The sequence below is a fragment of the Microcebus murinus genome, chromosome 19 (assembly GCF_040939455.1).
Source record: "Microcebus murinus isolate Inina chromosome 19, M.murinus_Inina_mat1.0, whole genome shotgun sequence".
NCBI lineage: Eukaryota > Metazoa > Chordata > Mammalia > Primates > Cheirogaleidae > Microcebus > Microcebus murinus.
The window spans coordinates 49,539,625-49,565,116 of NC_134122.1; the positions used below are offsets into that span (position 1 = coordinate 49,539,625).

At 35.6% G+C, this 25,492-nt stretch overlaps 1 protein-coding gene across 7 annotated transcripts in view; it reads left to right on the plus strand.

The window, feature by feature from the left end:
- Nucleotides 1-25,492, plus strand: part of SDCCAG8 (SHH signaling and ciliogenesis regulator SDCCAG8) — a 217,513-nt gene that overhangs the window by 33,897 nt on the left and 158,124 nt on the right. For all 7 annotated transcript variants that reach the window (XR_012913554.1, XR_012913555.1, XM_012751164.3 and 4 more), the window contains exons 8-11: nt 1,161-1,349; nt 8,606-8,744; nt 17,857-18,009; nt 25,315-25,449. Coding sequence is in view for 5 of the 7 variants with exons in the window: in XM_012751164.3 (XP_012606618.2) it covers nt 1,161-1,349; nt 8,606-8,744; nt 17,857-18,009; nt 25,315-25,449 (616 nt within the window). In the remaining 2 variants the exon portion in view is untranslated. The remainder of the gene's footprint in view (nt 1-1,160; nt 1,350-8,605; nt 8,745-17,856; nt 18,010-25,314; nt 25,450-25,492) is intronic.

The following is a 25,492-nucleotide window of genomic DNA, read 5'->3' on the forward strand; positions in this document are numbered from 1 at the left end:
AGAATGCCTATGGATCTTTTCCACCTCCCTGTATTGCTTGAAAATCCCAACAATTGAAGTAGTGTATGACAGCCAAGCGTCTTGGTTGTGGGCTTCTTCTCTGTGATAGTGAGCAAGTTAAGATAGCTATAGACCCTTGAGCATTGAAACTCTGACAAAGGGAGTAGACTGGGCTGGAGATAAAGTACCTGCCTTCAGTAATCTCCTTTTTGAACTAGAAGTTGATTTTTTAAAAAATATATACAGTAGGAAATGGACATATAGGCAAGGAAGCTCAGTTGCCTAGTTGACTTTACCACACTTTTAATGGGGAGGCAGAAAATATAACCCATATACTGGTCACTTAATGCTTAAAAAGTCAACTTGCAGAAAAACTTCATCCAGGGGCAAGCCCATGAAGTAATAACAAACAAACAAAAACTGTACACACACACACACACACACACACACACACACACACACACACACACACACAAAGGGACATGCTTCTCCAGCTCTTTCTTTAGCAAGCTACATGTTTCCAGCTTATAGCTGCTACTTTTGAAATAGTAGTTGGTGAGTTCTATATAACTTCTTTCTATAGCCCACTTTCTTTTGAAACAGGTCTTTGTGAAACTTTGTGGTTAGATAATTTTTTGTGTTTTCCGCCTGAAGAAAACTGGACAATAATGATAACTTAGTCATGGATAAAAGCCATGTTCTTTATGTGAACTTGTACTTTCTATAAATTTTAAGGAGTTGAAATAGGGTATTTTCTTCATTTCAAGTATGCCGTATTGTATCACCACATCCCTTTATTAAGAGAAACTATTTAGGATTTATATTTGGACTTTCATTTTTGTTTTGGGGATAATATGATATTAATGAAGGTCAGATTTTGTGAAGAGAGAACCAGTATCGGAGGCACACTCTAATCTGTATTAAAATCTTATAAGAACCTGAGTTAATTATTTAATATATTCAAGTTTCATTATATTCAACATATCAATTAGGATAATCACATTCTAAGTTTCAGGTTTGTGGTAAATTAATAAGTTATTGTATGTAAAGCATAAAGTAAACTTTCATAAATGATAGTAATAGTTATCATTATGATGATTTATTTGAAAGCAGTACACTTTTACCTGGTCATTTCCTGGAATTTTTCCCCCTCTTTTTAGGAAAGATTTAGCTGAATATCAGAAAACTTGTGAAGATCTTAAAGAGCAACTAAAGCATAAAGAATCTCTTCTTGCTGCTAATATTTCTAACCGTGTTGGTGGTCTTTGTTTGAAATGTGCTCAGCATGAAGCTGTTCTTTCCCAAACCCACAGTAATGTTCACATGCAGACCATTGAAAGACTGACTAAGTAAGTATACTCCTCTGCACGGTCTCTGGCAACATGGAAAATTGTGTCTTTAAAGAGGCATCGTGTTCTTTTATTCCCATGCTAAATAACATGTGATTAATGTTAAGCTTCAGATAAAATGGATTTTAAAAGATTCCTTCATTATAGCTTCCTCAAAGACAAAATGGATAGATTCTGCTGACTGTGGGTAACCATGTAACTTTAAACAAATAATTTTATTTCTTGGTTTCAGTTTCGTCTTCAAGTGAGAGAATTGAACTAGATAATCTCTACAGATCTGTCCAGTTCTAGGACAAATTACAAATGCAGCATTATTCTTAACAAAACAGTGTGGTAGGAATTCCTTTGATTTTGCCATATCTTTGATTTCCCTGCTGTAGTTTAGGTAGAGTGAGTTATTACCATGTCTTTATCGCGTGTCTATTGTAAAGAATATTATGAGTGTACTTAAAGAAAGACCCACTGTCTCCTGGTATTAATATTTGAGAGTTAACTAGGCACAAGTTACAAATGAGCTTTTATGTTGTCAGTTTTTATCTAGGCTGAAATGCTACAATTCTCTGTGTATCTCTCTTTTGTTTTGTTTTCACTATTCCAGAGGAAGTCTTTTCCTGTGAAAATTTTATTTAGTGGAAGTTGAGAATTATTATTTACTATAGAATTCAGAGGTGGTTTATTTATAGTGTGTGTTCTTCCTGGTCCCCTACTTCTCTCTGTGCTCCAGGTCACCTCTCTCTGTCTGCTGTGCTCATTTAAATAACTCAAACATCACTTCCTTTCAGAAGTAGTCTTTTGCCAGCTCTGCCCCATTTTGTCCTCAACTAACTTAGATTTCTTTCTTCTGTGATTTGATAATATATAGTGTGCACATGGAGGCAGCAGCTGTGTGTTGTTTATTTCTGTAGCCCCTTGTTCCCAGCAGAGTGCCTGGCCTGTAGTAGACAGTAAACGTTTCCTATTCATATGATAAGACATTTTGGCATTTACTGCTTAACAGTCAGAGATCTTCTGATTGGAATTGATATAGAAGAGTGAAATGAGTGTGGTCATTCAAGTCAGACCAATTATGCTCTATGTCTTGACCTTCAACAAATTACTTCTTTGAGCCTGGCACCTTCCCTTGTTTGGCGGAATAATACTTACCTCTTGGTGATAAAAGAACCTAACTTATAGGGTTATTTTGAGGGGTCATTGAGAGAAAACCTATATAGTATGTAAAACACTTTCTGACATACAGTAAGTGCTTAATAAATGTTAAAACTCTTCTGTGCCTTCCGTACTTCAGGAATGATCAATATGTCTGATAGCTGTGATTGCCACACATGACTAACCTACTGGTTATATAAAAATTGGATCTCCAGCATGGACTGACTGGTAGTTTTTATGATCTGTACTAGTGGTCTATTTTTCATTAAGTATTATATTAATTATTAAATATGTCATTAAATTATATATATAAATTCAATATAACTATTAAATATATTTTCAGGAACAACAAACATATAATAACATTTATTATATGCCAAGGACTATGCCAGGCAATTTAAAAACATAATCTCTTTTTAATCTTAATAAAGCATTTGTGAGGTAGATATTATTACCCCCATTTTATAACTTAAGGAAACTGAGGCTCAGAAATGTTAAAAATTTGCCTGTTTATATTTGGAAAAAAAAGAATAGAACTGTACCTTACAAAAATAAATTCAAAATAATTTAAAAGTTCAGAAATAATTCAGATTATAAAAGCATTCGCAGTAAATATAAAAAAATCTGAATAGCCTTGAGTTCACTATAGTCCTAAGGGTGACATGAAAAGTAGAAGTTATAAAGGAAAACATGATACAATTGACTTCATTAAAAAACAAGTTTCCTTACAATAAAATATGACAAATTAAGTTAAAAGGCTGGGAAAAAATATTTGCACCATACATAACAAAATATTGATACTATATATAAAGAATTTCCTTTGAAATGAACGAAAAGGACAAACTGCCCAGTTGCAAAATGGGTAAAGAATAGAAATTGCTGAGCAATAAATGAGGAAGATGCCAAAATATTAGAAGGTATTAATTATGTTAGTATTCAAGGAAATGCAATTAAACAATAAAAAACTAACCCATCAGATTGGCAAAAACTATTGCAAGTGTTGGTAAGGTCACAAGTGAGTATTTTCATACCCTCTAGTGGAGCTATAAATTGGTAAGACTACTTTGGAGGGTACTTTAGCATTATCTATTAATATTTAAATTGTTCATTTCAAAATCTATCCTAGAGAAAAAAAACACAAAACTCATGTACATGCATAATGAGGCATTTTAGGGAATCCTTTTTGTAGCATTGTTTGCAATGATGTGAACAACCTAAATAGCCTTCAAAGGAAAGTAAACTATGGTTTAGATAAATTATAAAATTTTGTACACGGTATAAGAAAAGAATGAAGTAGAACTATGTGTATTAATGTATTAACCTATTCAAAATATTGTAGAAAGAAAATGAAAAAGAAAGAAAATGAAAACAAAACAAAATGACTAAAGGTATATCCAGTATGAAACAATTTGTATTTTTTAAGTCTGTATACAACCACACTGCCTATTTTTTTCTTTAGGTAGAAAAATATTTGAAAGAATAAACACCAAATATTTAACAGTGATTACCACTGAAGTGGAGGAAGGCATTGAAATTGAAAGTGTGTGTCACATAGGCTTTTAACCATATTGGCAACTAATTTTACAAGGAGAATGTAATGAAAACATTCATTTAAAAAAGAAAAAAAGCATAATCAAAGCCACACAGATCAAAAGAGAAGTTTAAAACTAGGTAGTCTAGCAAAACTAACCAACAAATAAAAAACAGGATTTCCCCTATTACATTGCCTTTCAGATTATCTTTCTAGATCCTGAGAAAAATATTTTAAAAGGAAGCTATAATGTTTATGCTGATTCCAAGTCTGGTAGTCATTTAGAAATTAGATTCTTGCTCAATTATGTATTCCTTTGTCTTTATCTTAAATTTGAGCTCTTAGCCTCTTAAATGTCAACCCATTTAGTTCAATTTTCTGCTTTGTCAGCATATTGTATCCTATTCTGCCTTAATATAGAAAATAGTAAAAGGTTTCTGCTTTTACTGTCAATGAAAATTTTTGTCTGTATGATTCCATTGGCCTAAGCTGGTGTTCAGTTTCTTTCAATTTATTAATGCAGCATGCTGCATATTGAATGTTTTGCTGACTTTGAAGAGTGCCTATCACTTTTTAGGTTTGGATTTCTAGTTTTGTGTATAGTTAGAAGCCTGACTCCTCAAAAAGCTATTATCATAATATTTCCAACGTGATTTTAATATAGAATTAAACAATATATATACCTTTAAATATGAAAAATCAATCATTTTCCTGGCCTATTTTGGAAATGTGGTATTGTTGACACTAGCTTTAAGCTCGCTTGTTACATCCTTTATCATGTACTGTTTTGAATATATGACACAAAAATGACTTGTGCAGTTGACAAGGAGAAGATCAGGCATGATTTAGAGACCACACTACGTATGTGTTTGTGATGTTTTATTAGGACCTCAAGGACTTTGGAGAGTATAATTAACAACCATTGATGACATTTGATACATTTTTTAAGTTGATTTGAAATCTTCTTATTGTTTTTGAACTTCTGCCTTTCACTTAGGCCTCTTTATGCCATGGGCTAGGTAAGAGTAACAGTAACCTCTTTTTCTTGCTTAATAATCAAAATACCTTCTAATGGTGACCATGTGATGGTACTGATTTATATTAAATTCCTTTCTGTAGCTCACAGTACCTTGGAGAAGTTGCAGTGTTCTTTTCAAAAAAGAGAAATGATTACCAGGGTACTATTCTGAGACTTTAGTCCAGCTTGTGATTTTGGGATGGATCACTGGCAGTGCTCTGTATGGTTGGCTTTGAAAGACTACAGCAGGAACTTCCCAGAAATGAGGAACAAAGAAATGTTGTAGTCAGCCTTCCTGGGATTCTTTTTAAAAACAGTAGTAATAATGCTTATAAATAAGGCTTTAATAATGCTTAAAATTGATAATAACTCTGGAATAATTTAGGAATTATAAGGCATTTCTTAGGCACTCCATATTTCAAGGTAACACTCATGCATATGTATCAGACCAACTTTCTCTTTTGCTTATTTTAAACACTTGGCCGAGATTATTCAGGGACTCTCTCAGTCCTTTTGGCTCCAATTGTTGCACTAAGTTCCTTAAATATTACCTGCTTGCGGGTGTGTGTAAGTACATGCTTTTCCATCCTAGAACTGTCTTCATGCTCTTTATGTCATCTTTCTGCCTTAGCAGCTCTTTCATCTGAATCCTGGAATGTTGCAGGGTTAATGTTTTATTGCTGGCTTTGCTTCAAGACACTCCTTGATTACTCTTGTTAAAATATTCACATGGCGTTTTCAAGCACTCACAGAATTTTTACCGTGGGAGATGGTAATTTGGAGAAGTGCCCTCTCAGTCTCACACTGATATGTCACTTGTGTCTGTACAACTTCACCTTATGAAACCTTCAGTCAGGCCTAGCCCTGGGCTAGCCCTGTGGACTCGGGGCTTAAGCAGGACCACAACTGACTGGGCAATTAACTCTGGCTGGCTGGAATTGACTGTATTTTCGGGGCAGATCATGAGTAGCACTGTTAGACCCAGGAGACAAGTGTGTGGTTGAAATATGGGAGATAAGTCAAGAAGGTGACAGCCATCTAGATGAATATCAGAATGAAGCAGGAAGCAAGGCCTTGTGTTGAGAGAAGGGGCCTCCAGCCTGGGACTCTTTATTTATTTATTTATTTATTTTGTTTTAATGCTTGCTATTTGGTATATTGGCTGGCTGAGTTAAAACAAAACCATCAAAATGTAGCAACTAAGTAGATAATCCTACATTGCTAAAATAGCTACCTGCAGACTTCCCAGAGGGCTGAGGGCCACCCTGAAGCATGTAGTGCATTTATTTGTCTTGTAGAAAGTTGGAGTGTATCAGTCCAGTGGTTATACAAATTTTTAGTATAATCATTTTGTGGTTTCACTGTTAATAATGAGCTTAACAAGGCATCTATATTTTAGGGTTTGTCTTTGTTGATTTTCTGTCGTTCAGTAGTCTAAAGTTGGTGAGCTTATATTCTGAAAGCTTTTTGAACCAGAGCAACTATTTATTTTTGAATTCTAAATAGTCAGATGACTTTTCAGTTTAGACCATAAAATATTAGAATAGGGAGGGAGCTTTATGTTCCCATTTTTGACATCTTCCTATAGCAAATCCTTTATTTATTAATTTGTTCTTTTGTTGTTTATTTCATTGAGCATCTGCTATGTGACAAACATTACTCTAGGCAAAAGGATAACCTGAAAAGAGATTAAGTGTATTAAACATAAGTCTCAAATAAGAAGCAAATTTGTTAGATTTTGATCCTGATTTGTTGTGATTTGTTTGTATACTCAGTATTTACTGAGCTTTTTTGTTCATTCTTCTTATTTGGAACTTTGGTTTTAGTGATGGCATGGTATCAGGAACAGATAAGAATATCAAAGAATAGTAACTTTTGCTTTTCTGTAGGTCTTAGAAATTTAAGAAAGGTGACTCTATGATGCCTATATTGACTTGCTATCCTTAAAAAGTGAAGTTTCCTTTTCTTCTAGAATCACAGGTTCTACTTGGATTACATATCCTTGTTAAAGCGAATCCCCTTTTACATTAGAGGGCATTTTTGAAAATGCAAATAAATACAAATTCAATTTTGTTTGCATTTAATTTATTTCTTTACTAGAATAATTTAATCTTGCTTTGATTCTTCTGTTTCACATAATCATTGTGCTTGATTATATTTGATCAAAACAATTTACTTCTTTTTTCATTTCCTGTAGAATAAAAAAATTAAAGTACATTATTTTTATCAATTTAAAACAAATCAGGAAATTCTAAAGTGAATATCACCATGTTCCCATGAATTTTAAGATATTTGGTGGTGATTTATACTTATTTTAAACAAAAGGAGCTTTTATAAAACTGCTAATAATTGTAGCTTTGTTCAGTATTAAATGTTTCTTAAAATGTGGCTGCTTTCCAAATACCACAAATAGTTTAAGTTATTTTACCTTTAAGAGTGTTTTAAAATAGAGTCATTGGTTAATTCTGAAAGTAATTCAGACTCAGAGTTTATAATCCTCTAAACTATAACTGTTTAAAACTTGCTTTTTTAAAAAAATAATCACATTTGGCTCTCTTCTGATAGTTTAGAACTTGGCAATGAAACGAAACTGCAAGCATTTATTTCAAATGAATTTGAAACCACAGTTTAAAACTTGAGCTCTTTTAACAAAGCATGGAATAGCATGTGTGACAATCCAACAAACATTTTTTTGCTTTGCCTGTATAGCAAATTTCCCACCTCACTTTCTCTTTGGTTTACTGAACATTTTTATTTGGTTGATAAATTCCAAATATCCTGGACTAATTTATATGGGATCTATTTAACCTAGTGAGATTGGATCCTTGCTATTTTACATGCCAAAGCATTTTGGCATGGGGTTTACTTCTATCCCCAATAAACAGCTTAGCTTAGGGTACTTTTGAGAATTGCTGAGAAGGAGGTGGGTCTTGGCAATGATTAACCCCAGTGGAATAAGATTGTGTTAAATTGTGAATGTTATATGCAGAACCAAGGGATTTGAGGTGTTCAGAGTGCTACCCGTTTAAAGAAAAGAATGTGTTCCTAAGTAGGTGAAAGAATTCAATTGAAAGAGGACAGGAAAAAAGGAATTTCAGAGAAAGACAAAAAGGAAAGGACATATATTTGTGCAAGTAAGTGAGAAAAGAATCAACAGCGTGAACAAAGCCTTAGTTCCTTCTTAAAATGTTGACTTCTACTTTGAGGTGTAATCCCTACCTTCCCTACTTTGTTGCATTTTCCCTTTTCAGCATCCCTTTCCTCCATTTTTAAAACTAATTTGCTCTTTTCTGGTATTTACTCTGCAGCCCTTTCCACAATAGGTTATTGTCCCACGCAGATGCAGTCCTGCCATGAATGCTCTCAGCCATTCTGGCTGTGCTGCTTGCTGCTCTCCAAGTAAGGACAGAGGGTCTTTCTCTGGGTTGTGCTTTATTTAATACATGCTGAGCTGGCCCACCCTGGCTCTTCTCATACATACTAATGCTCTTTTCTTCCTGACTTATGAGTACATGATCATTTGATCATTCCTTGTTTTGAATGTTCTTTTTGTGCTGACAGAGAAAGAGATGACTTGATGTCTGTACTAGTTTCTGTAAGAAGCAGCTTGGCAGATGTGCAGCAAAGAGAAGCAAGTGCTTACGAACAGGTGAAGCAAGCTGTGCAAATGACTGAGGAAGCCAATTTTGAAAAAACCAAGGCAAGTCTAATAACATGCAAATAAAGACATTGGAGAATCGCTCTTTTTTTTTTTCTTCTTAGTATTTCTTTGGTTATTCTTCCATAACTAAACTCTCTTTTCCAAACACAAAGTGAATAATACCAATCTGTTAATGTTGACTTTTCTAAATTAAACAAATTTTCTATTTGGAAAATTCTTACTCCTCTGCAAATACTCTTGTTATATCACTGTTCAGAGAATCTAGTACCATATGGTAACACACTTTGAGAGACTTGTGTGCTTAATCTTTTTATTTGCTGATAATTTTCAATGGCATGAAAACCTTAAAATCCAGTCATTAGTTTTTATCTATTCATATGACTAAAAACAAATATTTTCCTCTATACATGGGAAATTTTGAGAACATCCAAATATGCCAAAAGACAATAATATATGTATATTAAATAGCATCTTCATCTATGAGTATGGATTCATTATAAGCTAACTCAAACATACTTAATAATGGTAACAACAGTAATTAACAGTGATCAGTGTTTGAGGCCCTTTGAATAATAGTTTACTATTGATGCATTGCTGTGTTTGGGGACCACCACACCTTAATCCATTAAGGTTGCTACGTATTTTCCCTAGACACATTAGCTATACTTCAAGTGCTTAAAGACCACATGTAACTAGTGAGATTATCATATTAGATATTGTAGCTATATTACTAGAATATTTTCATTATCATGAAAAGTTCTATTGGATAGCAGTGGTCTATGCCTTAATGTAATGTCAGTGTTTTACTAAAATATTAGGGCTGTTCAATTCCATATTATGCCTCTTGTTAGCCATGGCCTTATCCGTTTCTGTCTCTGTCCAGTTCATCTCTAACTCTTCCTAGACCATTTGTCCCTCATTCTTCACTAGTGCCTCTCTGTCTTCTGAAACTTAGGTTCAGTTCTGACCAAACTCCCTAACATACTTTGTTTCCTCAAACACTCCTATTTCTTCATTTGTTCTGAACTCTGGTAGTCCCTTTTTACATTATGACCCTTAAAATCTCCAGCGAAGTCCTTGTGGCCATTCATTTCATCTCATGTGGCTATGATGGAGCAATCAGCAATTACTTCACTCCTTACCAACATTCCAGGGCTTTATTTTGGCACTTACTTTCAGTTGTCTTTGAAATTAGTGTTGCCTCTCTTTTTCCTAATCTCAATCAATAAAAACTCTCAATCTAGGAGGCACTCTCTGACACTTTTTAAGAGCTTTAGCATCTGACCCTTACCCCCTCTGCCCAGTCTCATTTCATCATCCTTAAAGGTTTCAACATCTGTGTTGTTGATATATGCAGCACCAATACTCTTTGGCCTCCTTAACTCAAGTATTTCCCTCTACTCTACTGTACCTCCCACGTGAACTGAAGTACCACTAAGATCTCAAACTCCAAGATGCTCTCTCTGACGAGAGCCTTTTCTCTTCTTCCCTATCAAAGTTAAATCTGCTCTGTCGTCATTTGTGCCTGTTTGGCATTCTCTCTTTTGATCTCTCATTTTATCTGTTGTCTCCATCGTTGTCTTCCTTTCTTCCCACTTGAATATGAATTTTCCAGTCTCAAACTGTACTCATTATATTCACTTCCCCAAATCTGCTGCCCCTCCTGTGTTCTCTAACTCACTGAATGGCACCTTTGTCCACCAACATGCTCTGATCAGAAAACTGGATGTCATTTTCTCTTCACCCCTAACTTTTAACCAGTTACTAAGTGTGAATCTGAAGTTTTCTGGAATTTTTTCCTCACTAACACTTGTTCAGGCTATAGCAATCTCTGGATTTATATATTAAACAGCCTCCTAACTTGCCTCCCTTCCTTCACTCCTTTCTCTATACCGCAGCCAGAAGTGATCTTTCATAAAGAGACATTTGATCATTTGATTCTTCTGATTTAAAACCTTTCCATGAATTTCCACTGCCTTGAGGATGATCTCCAGGTTCCTTCACATGCTTCGAGGTCTGTCAGAATGTGGCTTCCTTTCCCCTCCAGTGTTGCTTCTTACTGTCTCCTCTCACACCCTGTCCCCCAGTGTGTGAACTCCGCCATCATCAAAGACAGGAGAGTTTAGTGATTGAGCATGGGCTTGTTAGAGTCAGCCAGACCTAGATTCAACTTCTGGCCCTACCATTCACTGGCCGTGTGACCTTGGACAAGGTACTTCTCTGTGCCTCAGTTTTTCCTCATCTGTAAAATGGAGAAATATCTGATTCACAGGATTGTTAATGAGAACTCCATTTTAAAATATATATCAGTTATCTTGTAGAAAGCCTGGCACAAAATATTTCAATAAATAATGGTGGTGGTGGTGATGGTTATGATACTGCTGATTGTCTTGTGCTCTTTCCAGCTTCTGGGTCTTTGTGCACACAATGCAAATTTTTCCACTCCACTGCCTGCATTATTTTCTCCATCCTTACATGTCTTAGCTTATATGGTACTCTCTCTAAAAAATCTCTTATCTCTCATGTCTAGATTTGATGTACCTCTTAATGTACCTTTATAGTAGGTTTCCCAACCTTGGTACTGTTGACATTTTAGGCTACATAATTCTTTATTTTGGAGGCTGTCCTTCACATTGTAGGATGTTGAGCAGCATTCCTGGCCTCTACCTACTAAATGCCAGTAGCATCCCCCCAAGTTATGACAACGGAAGGTGTCTCCAGACCTCATTGTCCTGGAGGGCAAATTTCCCCCCATTTGAGAACCACTATGTATTATGGCATTTATCAAAATGTATTATTATGGCTTATTTGCCTGTATCCTTCATTAAACTTTAACATCTATGACAGTAAGGGAATTTTTAGCATCTTGTGTAGTGCTCGTCACATAATAGGTACTCAGTAAAAATCTGTTGATGAAGAGAATTGCAATTGTATTCTCACTAGCACCCACGAATTCCTTTATTCTTATCTTTCCAGTTTACCTACTTTGCCAGTGTTCAGTGAAAATTCAGCCCAATCATACATTTTTTTCCCTATTTCTACTTTTAGCCTACCAAGGATTGCTGAAGAAAGTCACTTAAGAAAGCCACTGAATGATTTCCACTGGAGTAATACTGGTCACCTTCAGTGGTCACAAGTCCAGTTAAACACTTCTTTTCTCTGCAGTTTACTACCTTATATACTCTACCCAGGAACTCCACTTTCCTCACTCCCCCAACTCCACTGCTAGTACCTCCTCAGATGACCCACTTCTCCCTTTACTGAGATTAGGACCAACTGACCACAGCCCTCAGCATCTTCTCCTCCCTCAAATGTCTCTTCTACTCAATTTTCCCCTTGCTTTTCTGGCCCTCTAGTTTCCCAAGATGAATCTCTAGCTCCTACTTCTAGGGTTTCAGGGACCTGAGCCATTTGCCATCACATCTCTCTTGCATCCTCTGTCCTTCCTTTCCTCTCCACAGTTTTCCACTCTCATCCCATCTACAGCTGTTATTTCTGTTTAAACAAAAAGCAGCCCTCACATGATAATCTTCCACTCAATTTACTACCTCTGTCCATCATTTCACTGGCAGACTTTTCAAAACAGTTGTCTACCCTGGTAGCTTTCCTTTCGCTTCTGAACACATTGCAGTCAGGCTTTGAACAGATATAGTGTGATTTCATGCTACTGAATTGCTCACTTAATGATCCTCATTCATTTCCTGACTACCAAACCCTGTGACCTCATCTCAATCCTCATTTGACTCAAACTGTAGTTTTGGAAGCCATTAACTGTCCTATCATAACATATCATCCCTTTCCCTTGATTTAGCTAATATTTTACTCTCGTAGGTCCACATTGTGTTGCTCCTCTTAAGTTTCTTTTAACTTGTTTCACACAAATATTAAATGTAGACATTCCTCAGAGTTAGTTCCTAGCCATGTTCCCCTGATCTCCTGGGATTCATATGTCCTTTCATGGCCGAATATCACCATCATTTATAACAGCCCCACATTGCACCTATGGCTCTTACTGCTCTCCTGAGCTTCAGCCCTACATTTCTTTTTGCTACTAGATCTCTTTTTATGGATGATATTCTACTAGCATCTGAAACTCTATACAACCAAATTTTAACTTGCTGTACTACTGCTTTTCCTTCTACCATTTTCTGTATTAACTTCTCAAATAACGGTGTCACCATCTTAACAACAGTCCTGGCTTGCATTCTTTGAATGTCCTGGCTCTTCCCCATCAGTTGCTTTTTGACATCCACTAGTTGCCAAGCTCTATCTCTTTCTTTAGAGTTCCCTGTTTAGTTACACCCACCTTTCCATTCCTATACCACTTCCCTGGTTTAAATCTTCACATACTCCTATGCAGCCTGTGCAGACTATTGCAATAGCTTTCTGATTGATTTCCATTAGATTTCTTCCAATTGCAGTATATCTTTCACAATGGTGCTATAGTCTTCTAGAATTATAAATCTCCCTATTCAGGTAGCTCCCCTCTTGCAGTAAAATAAAAGACAAATTCCTTAGCATAACCTTTCAGATCTTTCACGATCTGGCCCCACTCTAACTTTCCTAGACTTACCTTTCACTACACACTGTCATATAATTGTGCTGTTTCCAGAACAGGGCCTATTATACAATTGACTATTTTCATGAATTTGATTGTGCTATACTTTTCTGCCCTGTATTCATCTGTACAATATCTGTTCAATCTATGAGGCTAAACTCAGGTGGCAGTCTTCCCAGAAGTTTCCCTCAGCCCCTTGTTTGAATTAATCTCTTCTTCCTCTGTATTCCTATTGATGTTGTGTATAATTGTGGTGGCTGTTTACATAGTTTTTTCCACTAAAAGACCTTGAAAGTCAGGTCTATGACATCTATCATCCCACATACAATTTCCATCTTAATTGCACAATAAATGTTTGTTGAACTGAATTAAGTCAATTATTAGTTTTAAATATGAATATGAAGTTTCATAGTTAATGCTTTTTAAAATTTACAGTTAAGAACAAGCAAAGCTTTTGTGTATTTATGAATCTATAGCATTTTCACTAAATTAGGAATAATCAATGCAAGGATTGATTATTAAGCACTTTATAAAATGTAATGAGAGTTTGGTAGTTTTTAGCTAAAAGTTATGTTAAAACACATTAGGATTTTTGCTTTCTAAGAGTATTAAAAAGTCAGATGGCATACATATTTTAATTTTAAAACCAACTGCTTTTATTACTCAACTATGGAATGGTTACTTTGTTCTTTAGTTCCTTGACATTTGTTGCCATCTAGTGTTCTATGTGCATATTGCATGCTAAATAAATGGAATTATTTTATATATTTACATTCATAGTGGCAGTGAAAATGCCTGACAATTTTATAAGAAAAGAAATATGTGATATAAGAAAATTTCAATGCCATGCAGAGATTCTAGTATGGAACTACCTTAGATCAACTTCTTACTCTTCCACTTTCTAAGTCTATGATTTGGGCAAGTTACTAAATGTCTCAGAAGCTCAGTTTCTTCTACTGAGTGATAAGAACCACTTAAAAATTCTTGAGGAAGTTAAATAAATACATCCAAGTAAGCCCCTTAGCAAAATACCTAGCACATAGTAAGTAAGTGCTCAATAAATGTTTTTGTTTGAAAATTGCAAGTTACTACAACTGGGGATAATTTTAAAGAAAAAAAAATTAGCCTGGGAATAAATGAGGGTGGAAAAGTAGAGGTTTTTGCAGTGACACCCTGGAAATGCTACAAGCAGCAGGTGAAAAGGTTAACTAGGCCTCAGACCTGCCTGCTTATATGGCAAAGGAAATTATTAAAAGGTATGTGGGCTTAAGGCACAGGCATTGGCATGAAGTTACCATGAACATATCTGTAATGAGATAACCTTCTAAAGGAATATTTTTTTAAAAAAAAAAATACAAACCCAGTAGGTTAAATGTTTGCCAAAACTTTTTCCCACCTTTTCAAATATCCAAATTATTCTGTATCTTGGATTACAGTGAATCAGAAAGGCAGAAATTAGAAAACTGGAGTAAAAAGAAAATCAGAAAAACATTGAGCATTTGGTTGTAGTCACAGGCATAGAAAATAATGTTTCTTGATACACACATTATCTGCTGCAAAACAAAAAGAAATTATAAATATCTTGAAAATGGCAGATAGGGATAGACTGATAAGTTTATGGTAAGAAAGGGTTTATAAATTAAAATCAATGGTTTGCATTATTTATAAGTTAAATGTTTAAAATATGCTAATTTCTGTTTTATGGGCTTTATTTCATAAAACTAAAAACATGTTCATAAGTTTTAAAGTTCATGTTCAAAAGTGTGAACTCTATATTTTTCATAAGATTTTTTAGCAACCTGAAATGCTCCAAAATCTCATCTGATCTTAATTTTTTAGTCATGATTACTTCTATCACAAAGATTTCTAGAAAACTAACCCTAGTAGTTAAGAAGGACTTTTATATGTCCTACAATAGTTTCCTGTTTTAATAGTTGACTAGATATAAATTTTGTTTTGGAAAATGTTTTGACTCTATTAAAATAGTAGTGCATAATACCCTTTGGTTTAACAAAACCAGAACTTAGAATGTCAAGTTCAATAAGTTATGTTTTGAAAAAAGTGTTAATGTGATCAGCATACAATGACCACAAATGAAATTTCCCAGAAAAAAAAGGTCCCTTGAGGATTGAGTCTGCTGGGTGGGAGGAAAGTGTAATTCCCCAACTCCCCAAGACCTACAGCCATTTCCACTGGGGAAGGGATTGTGCTCAGGGAAGGGGAGAAGCCACCACCTTGGTAACTGGGAGAAACAAAAGCTGCAGGCCCCAGATTAACTTGGTAAACTAAGATCTATTGTTTAATCATATTTGACTGTTCACTGACCTCGCCTTTGAGAATTCAGGTGTTAACGCCTTTACTGAATGGTTAGGTGAATATAAACGGAGGGTACCCAAATCAGCTGGGATTCTGGAAACTAGGAGCGGGAACCCTAGAATTAGAAGAGAAAACTTTAATGGAAATAATGTATAAGTATTTGTTTAGTAGACTCAAATCTTTTAGTATGTGAGGTCCATTGTAAGAGAGATTATCTTTAGAAAGATTAAATCACTTTTCTAATTTCAAGTGTTGCTAAGCCTTAATGTGTTTTGCATTGTGACCAGGAGTATATGTTAAATTAAAACAAATAAAAGTAAAAACTATTTTATAATGTGTGATTATTGGCTGTACACAAAGAAACATCAATAACCACTTTTTATCCTAATATTTTTATTCAGTGTTTCATTGCTTTTTTCACCCATTGGTGGTGGCTAGTCTTATGCTCTTTTCATACTTATCACCCATTGGTGGTGGCTAGTCCTAATAGAAGGCCATCCACAAAACCAAGGCTTCAGCAATGGCTTACAACTTCTTACTTTATATTTTTTGCTGTATCATCTTGTCTTGGCATTAGGCCTCTTATCCTGTCAGGATCATTTAGTGTTCCTTGTTCCTGAGTTGTTTGAGTTCTTTGAATTGATTCTTTAGTTGCTCTTCACAGTAGCCTGATTTTTTATCTTCAGCAGTCTCTTCCACTGTTCCAGTATGTAATGATGTTGACTCCTGAGTTTTTGTTCAATTGAAAACCTTCTGATTGGTTTATATTCAATAATCATTGTATTCATACATACCAGTGGTATTAATTATATCAGCAAAAGTTATGAACATTTCTATTAGATTCATATAAAATATTTTTCACAAGAGCAATTGCATTTTGAAGCACAAAAGTCACTAATTCATAGTATTTCAAGCTCCAAGGGCTTAAATTATAGAAAAATTATACTTTTTCATTCCTTTTAAAATCTAATTTAAAATTTCCCTTTCCAGATATTTTATTTCCAGATATTCTCAGCTAGAATTGGACTTGGAGCTAGCTCCCTAGGAGAATCATTGTTTAGTTACCATATTGTTTATCAGTTAATCTGAGACAATTGAATTTTTCCCTCATATGTTACGCCTGGGAGTACAGAAACTTTTCAGAAGAGACCAAAAGAAATTGAAGTTTAATCCGTTCGAGATGAAGACAGGAAACTTCACATGTCCTAGATATTTATTGTCTGTATTTATTGTAGCTTTCACCAGAGGGAAGCATAACTATGCATAAAACTTACAGTGCTTACTGAGACCATTTCCATCTCCATTAGCATCAAATGTGGCTATCAAATTTATCACTATGCAGGATGTAAGTCATCTAAGGCTTTGGTTCCTTTCTACGAATTCAGAGGAAAAGAGAGGATGGGTAAGGTGGATATTGTAGATAAAAGCCACTGGGAAAAGACTAAGATACCACAGCACCTTAATTTTATTTGGAATTTAAAAATTAAGGTTTTGAAGTCAAATTTTATTATTGGGTATCATGAATAAAGATATTGTAAATGTGGCCAAAAGGAACTTAGAGAGGTTTTATTTCTGGAAATGCAGAGTGGGAAATTTTAGACTAAAGGACAATTATGGACTTTTACTAGAACTAGAGGATGATAATCCTCATAAAACTAGGTGAATTCTGTTTTGAGTCTTTCCTTATTTTAACTTTTGATTATTATATAATTTTTACTTTACTTTGTAAGAGGAATGAACTAAATCTTATTTTACTTATATTTAAGGACATATGATTATTGTATAGTACTAAACAATGATGCCTATATGTAATGATATATTCCACATTTCATTTTAAAATTTTGATCTGTTTATCATTTAAAGTATTCAAATAATTTTTAACCACGAGCAAATAAAAAATTAGTTAAATCAGGTACTTATGTATTTCCTGTAGTATAAATATGCTATATAATTGAAAATACTAAAGCACTTGGTTTTTCTGATCCCCTTTTACAAAATTCTGACTCATCTGTGGCCCTTATTAAGGTTCATTACCTGACTTTTATAGTTGATTAGCTAATGTAGCCTTAATTATAAAAATTGAAATATGCAAATAAATGTAACATTTAGATACTATTTTAGATGAGTAAGTTGTATTGATAAATAAATACAAAATTATTCGAAGGGGCTTAATAGTGAGTTTCAACTATTTTAAATAAAATTAAAGCTTGATTATGTAATTTTCCCTTGTTTTTTCTAAATTCTAAACTCCCCTTTTATTCTGTTTTATTCTGGCAGGCTTTAATCCAGTGTGAGCAGTTGAAGAGTGAGCTGGAGAGGCAGAGAGAGCGACTTGAAAAAGAACTTGCATCTCAGCAAGAGAAAAGGGCCTTTGCAAAAGAGATGATGAGAAAAGAAATAACAAAAGAAAGGGAAGACATGGGATCAAAGGTACTTAAGGATTCTGCTTTTATCCACAGTGCAGAAGAACTGTTTATTATGATATCATTAATGATTCTATAAGCTGTAGTTCTCGAATTAACTTTAAATTTTAATACCTTTATTATTAGTAGCCAAATTTGTTACAGTTTGGAGTTTGCAAAAATATTCTATTTTATCCATATATTTCTCAATGAGTTTATTCTCTGACCTTTTCAAATAAAATAGTCAATTAGATTCCACATTATGAAACTGTGAAATTTACTTTAATCCTGCCTTTCTGTTAGTTTCTCTCTCCTCAACATTTACCGGAGGAGAGCAGATACTCTAAAGATACCTAGATTTTATTTAAACCTTGGCTAAATCAGAAGCGATAACACCCCAACTTTATCCCCTATCACCCAATTTTTTTTTGAGACAGGATCTTGCTCTGACACCTGATCTAGAGTACAGTAGTATGAAAATAGCTCACTGCAGCCTCCCGAGCAGCTGGGGCTACAAGTGTGTTTCACTACACCTGGCTAATTTTTCTATTTTTTGTAGAGACGGGGCCTCACTATGTTGCTCAGGCTCCCACCCCCAAATTAAGCATGCAGAAGTTAAAACACTGATAAGAAACCAAGTAACAACAACAATAAATTAATAATGATATACTCTGTATGAAGTCAATTCTGACAGATTACATGGTGAATACATGGTGACTACAGCCGGATGAAGAGAGAAATTAAAGGCAAAAGGAACAGATAATATGAAATGGGTAGGGTTTGAAAAAACAGTAACACACTGGAATATAGAGTTAGTGGAACCTCACTTTAAATTTGCAAATAAAGTAAAATTAAGCAAGATGTGGTCCATGAAGTAATCAAAACGACTGTGTCACATGTTTTCTTTAGGAAGTTGACTCATAGCTTGTACTCCAAATGCTGTGTTGTTATAATATTCCAATATGTGATAATTAACTCATTCCACAAATATCCACTGAGTATCTGCTGTGTGCAAGGCAATGTGCAGGTGTAAAGAGAAAAATCACAACTTCTGCCCAGTGTGTTTTGAGTCTTATGGGTAAACTGAGTCATTTACTATAAACTCCCTTGTCTTCTTACCCTTTTTAAAAAATTGTGTCTGTCAAAACTCTACTGTAGTTCAGCCTATTGCTTACCTTCTCTGCCCTGGCTTGCTGATCTCAGCTAGTGAAAATCCCACAGCCTTGCAGCTGGCACTGCTGTACTCTCAGGGCCTTCCGTGGCTGTGTTCTTCCAGTGCTTTCCAGCAGTCCTCCTATCCATTGCGCCCTCTCCCGTTCATTCAGCACTCAACAGTTATTAATTGGAGGGATTTGGAATGCAGTAGTCACAGGACCACTGCAATTCCCTCATGAAGCTTACAGACTCATAGGAAAGGCAGACATTGAACAGATATTTTCATAAATGAGTTTTTAATTATCACTGTGATAAAACCATAAAGGTTCAGTATAGGGTACCATGAGAATGTGGAACAGGGGAGTTGGACCTAGTCTAGCCAGTCATGAAAGACTTTCCTGAGAAAGAGATTTGAAAAATGAGACCTGAAAGGACTGAGAAGGAGTGGTCAAGTGAAGAGTTGAGGGGAAGAGAGGCCCAGGAAAACAAAACACTCAGACTCTGAAGCTGGAAAACATCATAGTATACTTTCTAGGAATACAGAGAAGGCCCAATGGCTGGAGCATAGAGAATGAGGGACAGAGTACTGAGGGAGATGAGTTTGGAGAAGTATGCTGGGACCAAATTAGGAATGGCCTTAAAAATCTATGTGAAGGATTTTAAATTTTATCCAAAAAGCGATGGAAAGGTATTGAATGACTTTAAATTGGACAGTGTCATGATGCCATTTATATTTGAGAAAAATCATTTTTTCAATAGATTGGAAGGAGAACCAGAATAGATGCCTGGAGTTCAGGTGGGAGGTAATTACAGTTGTCCAGGTGGGAAGTGATAGTATCTTGGACCCATTTTCCAAAGACTATTTCAAATCACTTTATTCTTCTCAAATTCTCTACCATACCACTTTATCCCTAATTCTCTCAATCTTTCTACTGATCTAGTGGTTCTCAATCTTAGTTACATAAGAAGTTCTTAAAATCTCATTGCCCAGACTGCACCCCAAACCAATTACATCAAAATGTCTGAGAGTAGGATCCAGTACTTTTTAAAGTTTCCCAGGTGCTTCCAATGTGCACCCAAGGTTGCTGCTTCACTTTCTCTTAATGGTCAAGTTTCTTGAAGGACTTGTCCATACATATCTCTATTTGTCACAGCCCATTTACTCTTTAGCCCACTGCATTTCAGCTTCTATGCCCACAGCCAATGAAATTACTACTGCTATGTTGACTGAAGACCTGCTTGTGCTATATTTAATGAATTCTTTTAGTTCTTATTCTCCTTAAAATGTTCTCTTTCCTTGATTTCTTTGAATCTGTATTCTTGATTTGGGAGAATGATGATGTGTGCCTTGTAGGTTACTATGAATTTAAAGTGCCTTTAGGACAATGAATGAGCACATCCAGAAAGCAGCTTGATAGAAAGTTCTAGAGTTTAGCATAATGCTATAGATTTAGGTGTCTTTAGCACTACTCTGGCTTTAATTTCATATATATGGTATTGATTCCTAAATCTTTATCTGCTGAGCTCCCAAACCAGCTTTACTTTCCATCTTCCCTATTCCGGTGGACTCACTACTCATCCAGTTGTCTAACACAAAAATCGTGTCATCCTTTTCTCCTTCCTCTCCTTCACTCCACACATCTCATTGTCAACAAGTTCTAGAGATTTAGGCCACTAAGCATTTTACATTTCCCTGTTTCTCCATCCCATGCTATCCATATCTCAACTGTGATGATTTCTACAGCCTCTGTGGTGTCCTTGCCTCCAGTCTTACCTCCTTGCTCTCTGTTCTCTAAACCACAGGCAGGATGGTCTTTCTACAATGCCAGTCTCTTGCTTTAAAATCCTTTATGTCTGCCTGTAATCTTGGATGGAATGTAGGATCCCTTAGCACAGCATAAAGATTCTACAACACTCTTCCTCTCTTAGGCGCACCAGTTTTAACCTCCCTTTGTTTTTCTTCCTTGCACCCCCACCATATGGATGGACCAATTTGTGCTTCCTCAAGCATGCAGACATGTCAATCTGCCTTACTGTCTTTTCATTTCGGGATATTGTGTGTGCTTTGCCCCCCCACCACTCCCAGAGGGATCTTCCTCTGCCCTCTCTGATCCTTCAGAGTTCTTGATACCACCTCCTCTCAGAGCCTCCCACAGTTGAATTGGGATCCTGCCCTGTGGTCTCCCATAACTCAGTTTATTGGAGATGCTTGTTGAATAGTTTGCTTCCCCTAATTCAATATGAGTTCCTTGCTTGTATGGTCTGTTAACCTCCTTATTGCTTGGTATATTCCTCTCACATAAAATGTGCTAAATATATATTTGATGAATGAATAAAATACAAGGAAAAGAAAAAAGTCTCTGTGCTATTGGAAAGATATGACTAAATTGCTGGGAGTTCAGAGGATCAGAACTGATTGCCTGTCTGCAAGAGCTCAGGGAAGGCTTTGTGAAGAAGATGGCATTTTAACTGAGTTTGGAAGAATAGGTAGGACTGAGAAATGCAGGGTATAACTGCCTACAACCAACATGAACAAGGCATAGAGGAACATGAAGTCGTGAGCTGAGTGTTGTATGTGATAGACAGAGAGTGGTGTCAATAGCAAAGACCAGCTATTGTTCACACCTAGGAGATTTTTATTTCTGGTTTGTTCAGTGGAAACCATTTGCCTTGCTGAGTAGTTCTATCAAATAAAGTATGTTGATGAGAATTCATGATAAGAAAGGAAAGAGGAAGACTGAAATGTGTCTGGCAGTATTTAAGGTACTTTCATATGTAATAGATCCTTCTCTTATACTGAAGGCATTTTATGAACCAAGGTGGCACTGGAAATACAGTGCATTTCTGAGTCTTAGTCATTTAAGTTTATTTTGTCTCCAGTAAGCCTTGGCTGACATTTGATCTCAAAGTCCTGACCTAAATAAAGATGTCTGAATAAAGAGCTGCTGTGGTCCTAGCACTGAGCCAAGTGCTCTCACCAGGAAATGGAGGTGAGTGGCTTTGGAGTAAAAGGGTTTAGGTTTGACTCCAACTTGACCTTTCTGTGACCTTAAACAATTCACTTAACCTCTAAATTTCAGAGAGGTACAGAATAAAGATTAAATTAAATTAATGCAGATTAAATTAGTATTAATTAAATTAATAGATAGGATTAAATTAGATAATGTTTTTAAAGTACCTAATATAATGCCTGGCTTACTGTAAGCATTTAATAAATTTTAGCCTGTGGCTATTATCATTATTATTTTAGAGAAAGAAAGAAGTATTTTCACTGGTTAGATTTCTTGGACCTTCAAGGCAGATAGGCTTGACTATAAAGCTCAGCTTGTACTTGGGCAAGTTACTTAGTTTTCTGAATCTCGTTTTTTCAGCTGAAAATTGATTCAATATAATTTTTCCTCCAAAGGGATTTAAAGAGATAATGCATATCACACTGCCTAGCACAAGGACCCAATCTGGTAGGGAGACTGACCAATTAGGCACAACATTATGAGTACTAGAGCAAGCATCCCAGCTTTCCTATCAGTTGGAATTCTTGTGAGACTTACAGATTTTCTTTCTTTCTTATTATATATTTTTTTCTTTCCTTTCTTTCTGTTTTTAAAAAATTCAGTTTGTGTGGGAAGCTGTAGGAGAGCAGATGCCTTCTACCTAGACAGGTTTGAATCATTCCCTCATGAACAGTACTTGCTGTGAGTTTGTTTGCTGTCTTCAGTAATGGTCCTGGGTCGCACTGAGTCATTCAGGTTTGTTAGTTCATTCGGTCATCTATCATATATTTATTCAGCTCCCCTGTGGGCCACACATTTTCTCAGTTGCTTTCCTTGATAATCGCCCTTTGCTAGAATCCTTAATTCTCATATGTCTTGTATAGGTAGTACTGCTTCATACTATGTTCAAAACACTAGGGACTGTGCTGCAGAAATTTCTATCGAGTTCTCCCAACCTGGGTGTCCTTGTCTCCTCTTGCCCCTGTCAAAGTTTAAAGGACTTACCTGATGTCAACGTCCTGGACATCCAGCCGTGTTGCAGCTGTGTCTGTGTTACTTCTGGCTCTGCAACAGATGTGGATGGAGAAGCTCCTGCAGTGTAATGTTGACTTCCAGATGGTGGGCGTGGGGAAAAAGAAGGTGTGACAACAGGGGGGAGACCTCAGAAAGTGGGTGACAGGAGGTAGCAGACAGGTAGTGGGCAAAGGAAGGAAGTGATGGGTGGCAGAGGGAAGGAAACATAAGGAAGGGGAGAGATTTGTTACATGCCTTATAATAGAAATGGACTAGAATTTGCAATTATCAAAGTAAATGTTTGCATATTTACTTCAAAAACCATACAATGTTAATATTTACCATCAGATATATCTCTACATAAATAATATTTGAATTTTAGTAGCTGGTAATTAAAGTTTGTTGCTGCTGTATGGTTCCAGGAGAGCTATAATTATACATTCATAATACGTATACTCAGGAACTTGAATTTTTAAATTCAGGAAGTTCAATTAACATTTTTTATTTTTTTTATGTTTAACTTTTTTTGACCATTAGTTTTAGGTTCAGATTATAATGTGCACAAGGAAACTTTGTTGTTTATTAGTAAAACTAATTTTATGTGCAAATTAGATTTGTAGACAATCTTTTAATAATAAGGACATGTAAACAACCATAAGTCAAACATACAATTCTCTACAATCTTCAGAAAAGTTAACTATTGTGCTTGCCTAAATTAGAAAATAGCTACCTGGTCTCATTATTTTCATCTGGGTCAACTTTAGCTAGTTATATAATTCAAAGGCAGACACTTATCTTGGTTTTAGTGATGTAAGGTTCTTGATTTACCAAAACTTTGGGTCAATGTTTATTTTTATCATAAAATTTTAGTTACTGATTTCAGTTATAAAACTGAGTTCACACACATGTCAGTGTACAATGGTAAATTTCAAACATCATTATTTGAAATTTGTTACCAGTTCTTGTTTTAACAGATAAAAACTGATAGATATTCCTGTATGTTTTGCTCTGGGTTAAGGTAGCACTTCCTCATTGTAAAATTGCCCAGTAAAAGAGTAAGAGCCTAGAAAAGTTTGACTTTGTCAGAGCAGAGCAAAACAAGAGTGCAAACAAAAAACTATAAAAGATAAGGCTAAGATCCAGAAAGCATTTCTAATCCTGAGAAGGAAAACTAAGAACCTCATATCCTTAGAGTTCCTCAGAAAAGCCATTTATTCTAATTATTCATTCATTCATCAAATATTTGATACTTCTTGAGGAACATGCCCTTGAAGAACTTCTAGTCTAATGAGGAAACAAAGAGACAACTAAACACAGCTGGATACGTATCGTGACAGAAGTATGTAGAGGTTGGGGTGTGACGATGGTATGTGAACTGAGGTTGTTATGGGAGCACATGCCAGAGTGGTATTCAAAATATTAAGCAATCAATACAGCATGAGCAACAATCAATGGGAATGGATGAGGGCTACAAACAACAGGCAGGCCTGTCCCAGCAGGCAATAGCTGAATATTAACTCTGAGTATGTGAAGGGATACCTATTTTGTGCTAGGGAGTGGAAGTCAAGGAAGACTTCCTGGAGGAGGGAGATAATGGCTGAGCTGAATCCTATGGGAGAAATAGGGGAGAGCTAGATAATGGGAAGGCAATTGGGATTTTGCCAACAAAAGGGAACTGCACAGAGCCTCCTCTTTGTTGGTGTTAGGAGAAGGGGAGTGGGAGTCGTACCAGACCAGTAGCTTCCTCTAAACATATCTTTCTAACTCTTCCAGTCAATCCTTGTATGCCCTCCATGTGGGAGAAGGTTTAAGAGTTGTGTGATTCCTTCACACTGCCTCTGAAATTTATTTATGGCAGTCCGTTCCATAACTTACTTAGGTATCTGATATCTGTCACCTTAGACTTTCAACCAAAACTTTCATTTTATCATCTTGTCATACATTTTCCAAAATGAAGTTAGAGACCAGGGGAATAAAGAGGAGGTAAGTACATATTTCAAGTCATAAGGGATAGATGAATCAAAGAGGTGGAGAAACAGACATACCCAATCCATAGAGAAATGACTTCCAGATGGAGCCCAGTGACTATACTGAGAATCTGTTAATTCAAGAAATATTTAATATTTATTTTGTCAAATGGCATTATTGTTTAGGACTTTTATTTCCTTTTATAGATGTTGATCCTGTCTGAGAATATTGCCCAACTGGAGGCCCAGGTGGAAAAAGTTACAAGGGAGAAGATCTCAGCTGTTAATCAGCTAGAGGAAATTCAAAAACAGCTTGCTTCTCAGGAAATGGATGTCTCAAAGGTAGAAAAAGAGATTTTAGTTTAATTGTTACTTAAATAAATAT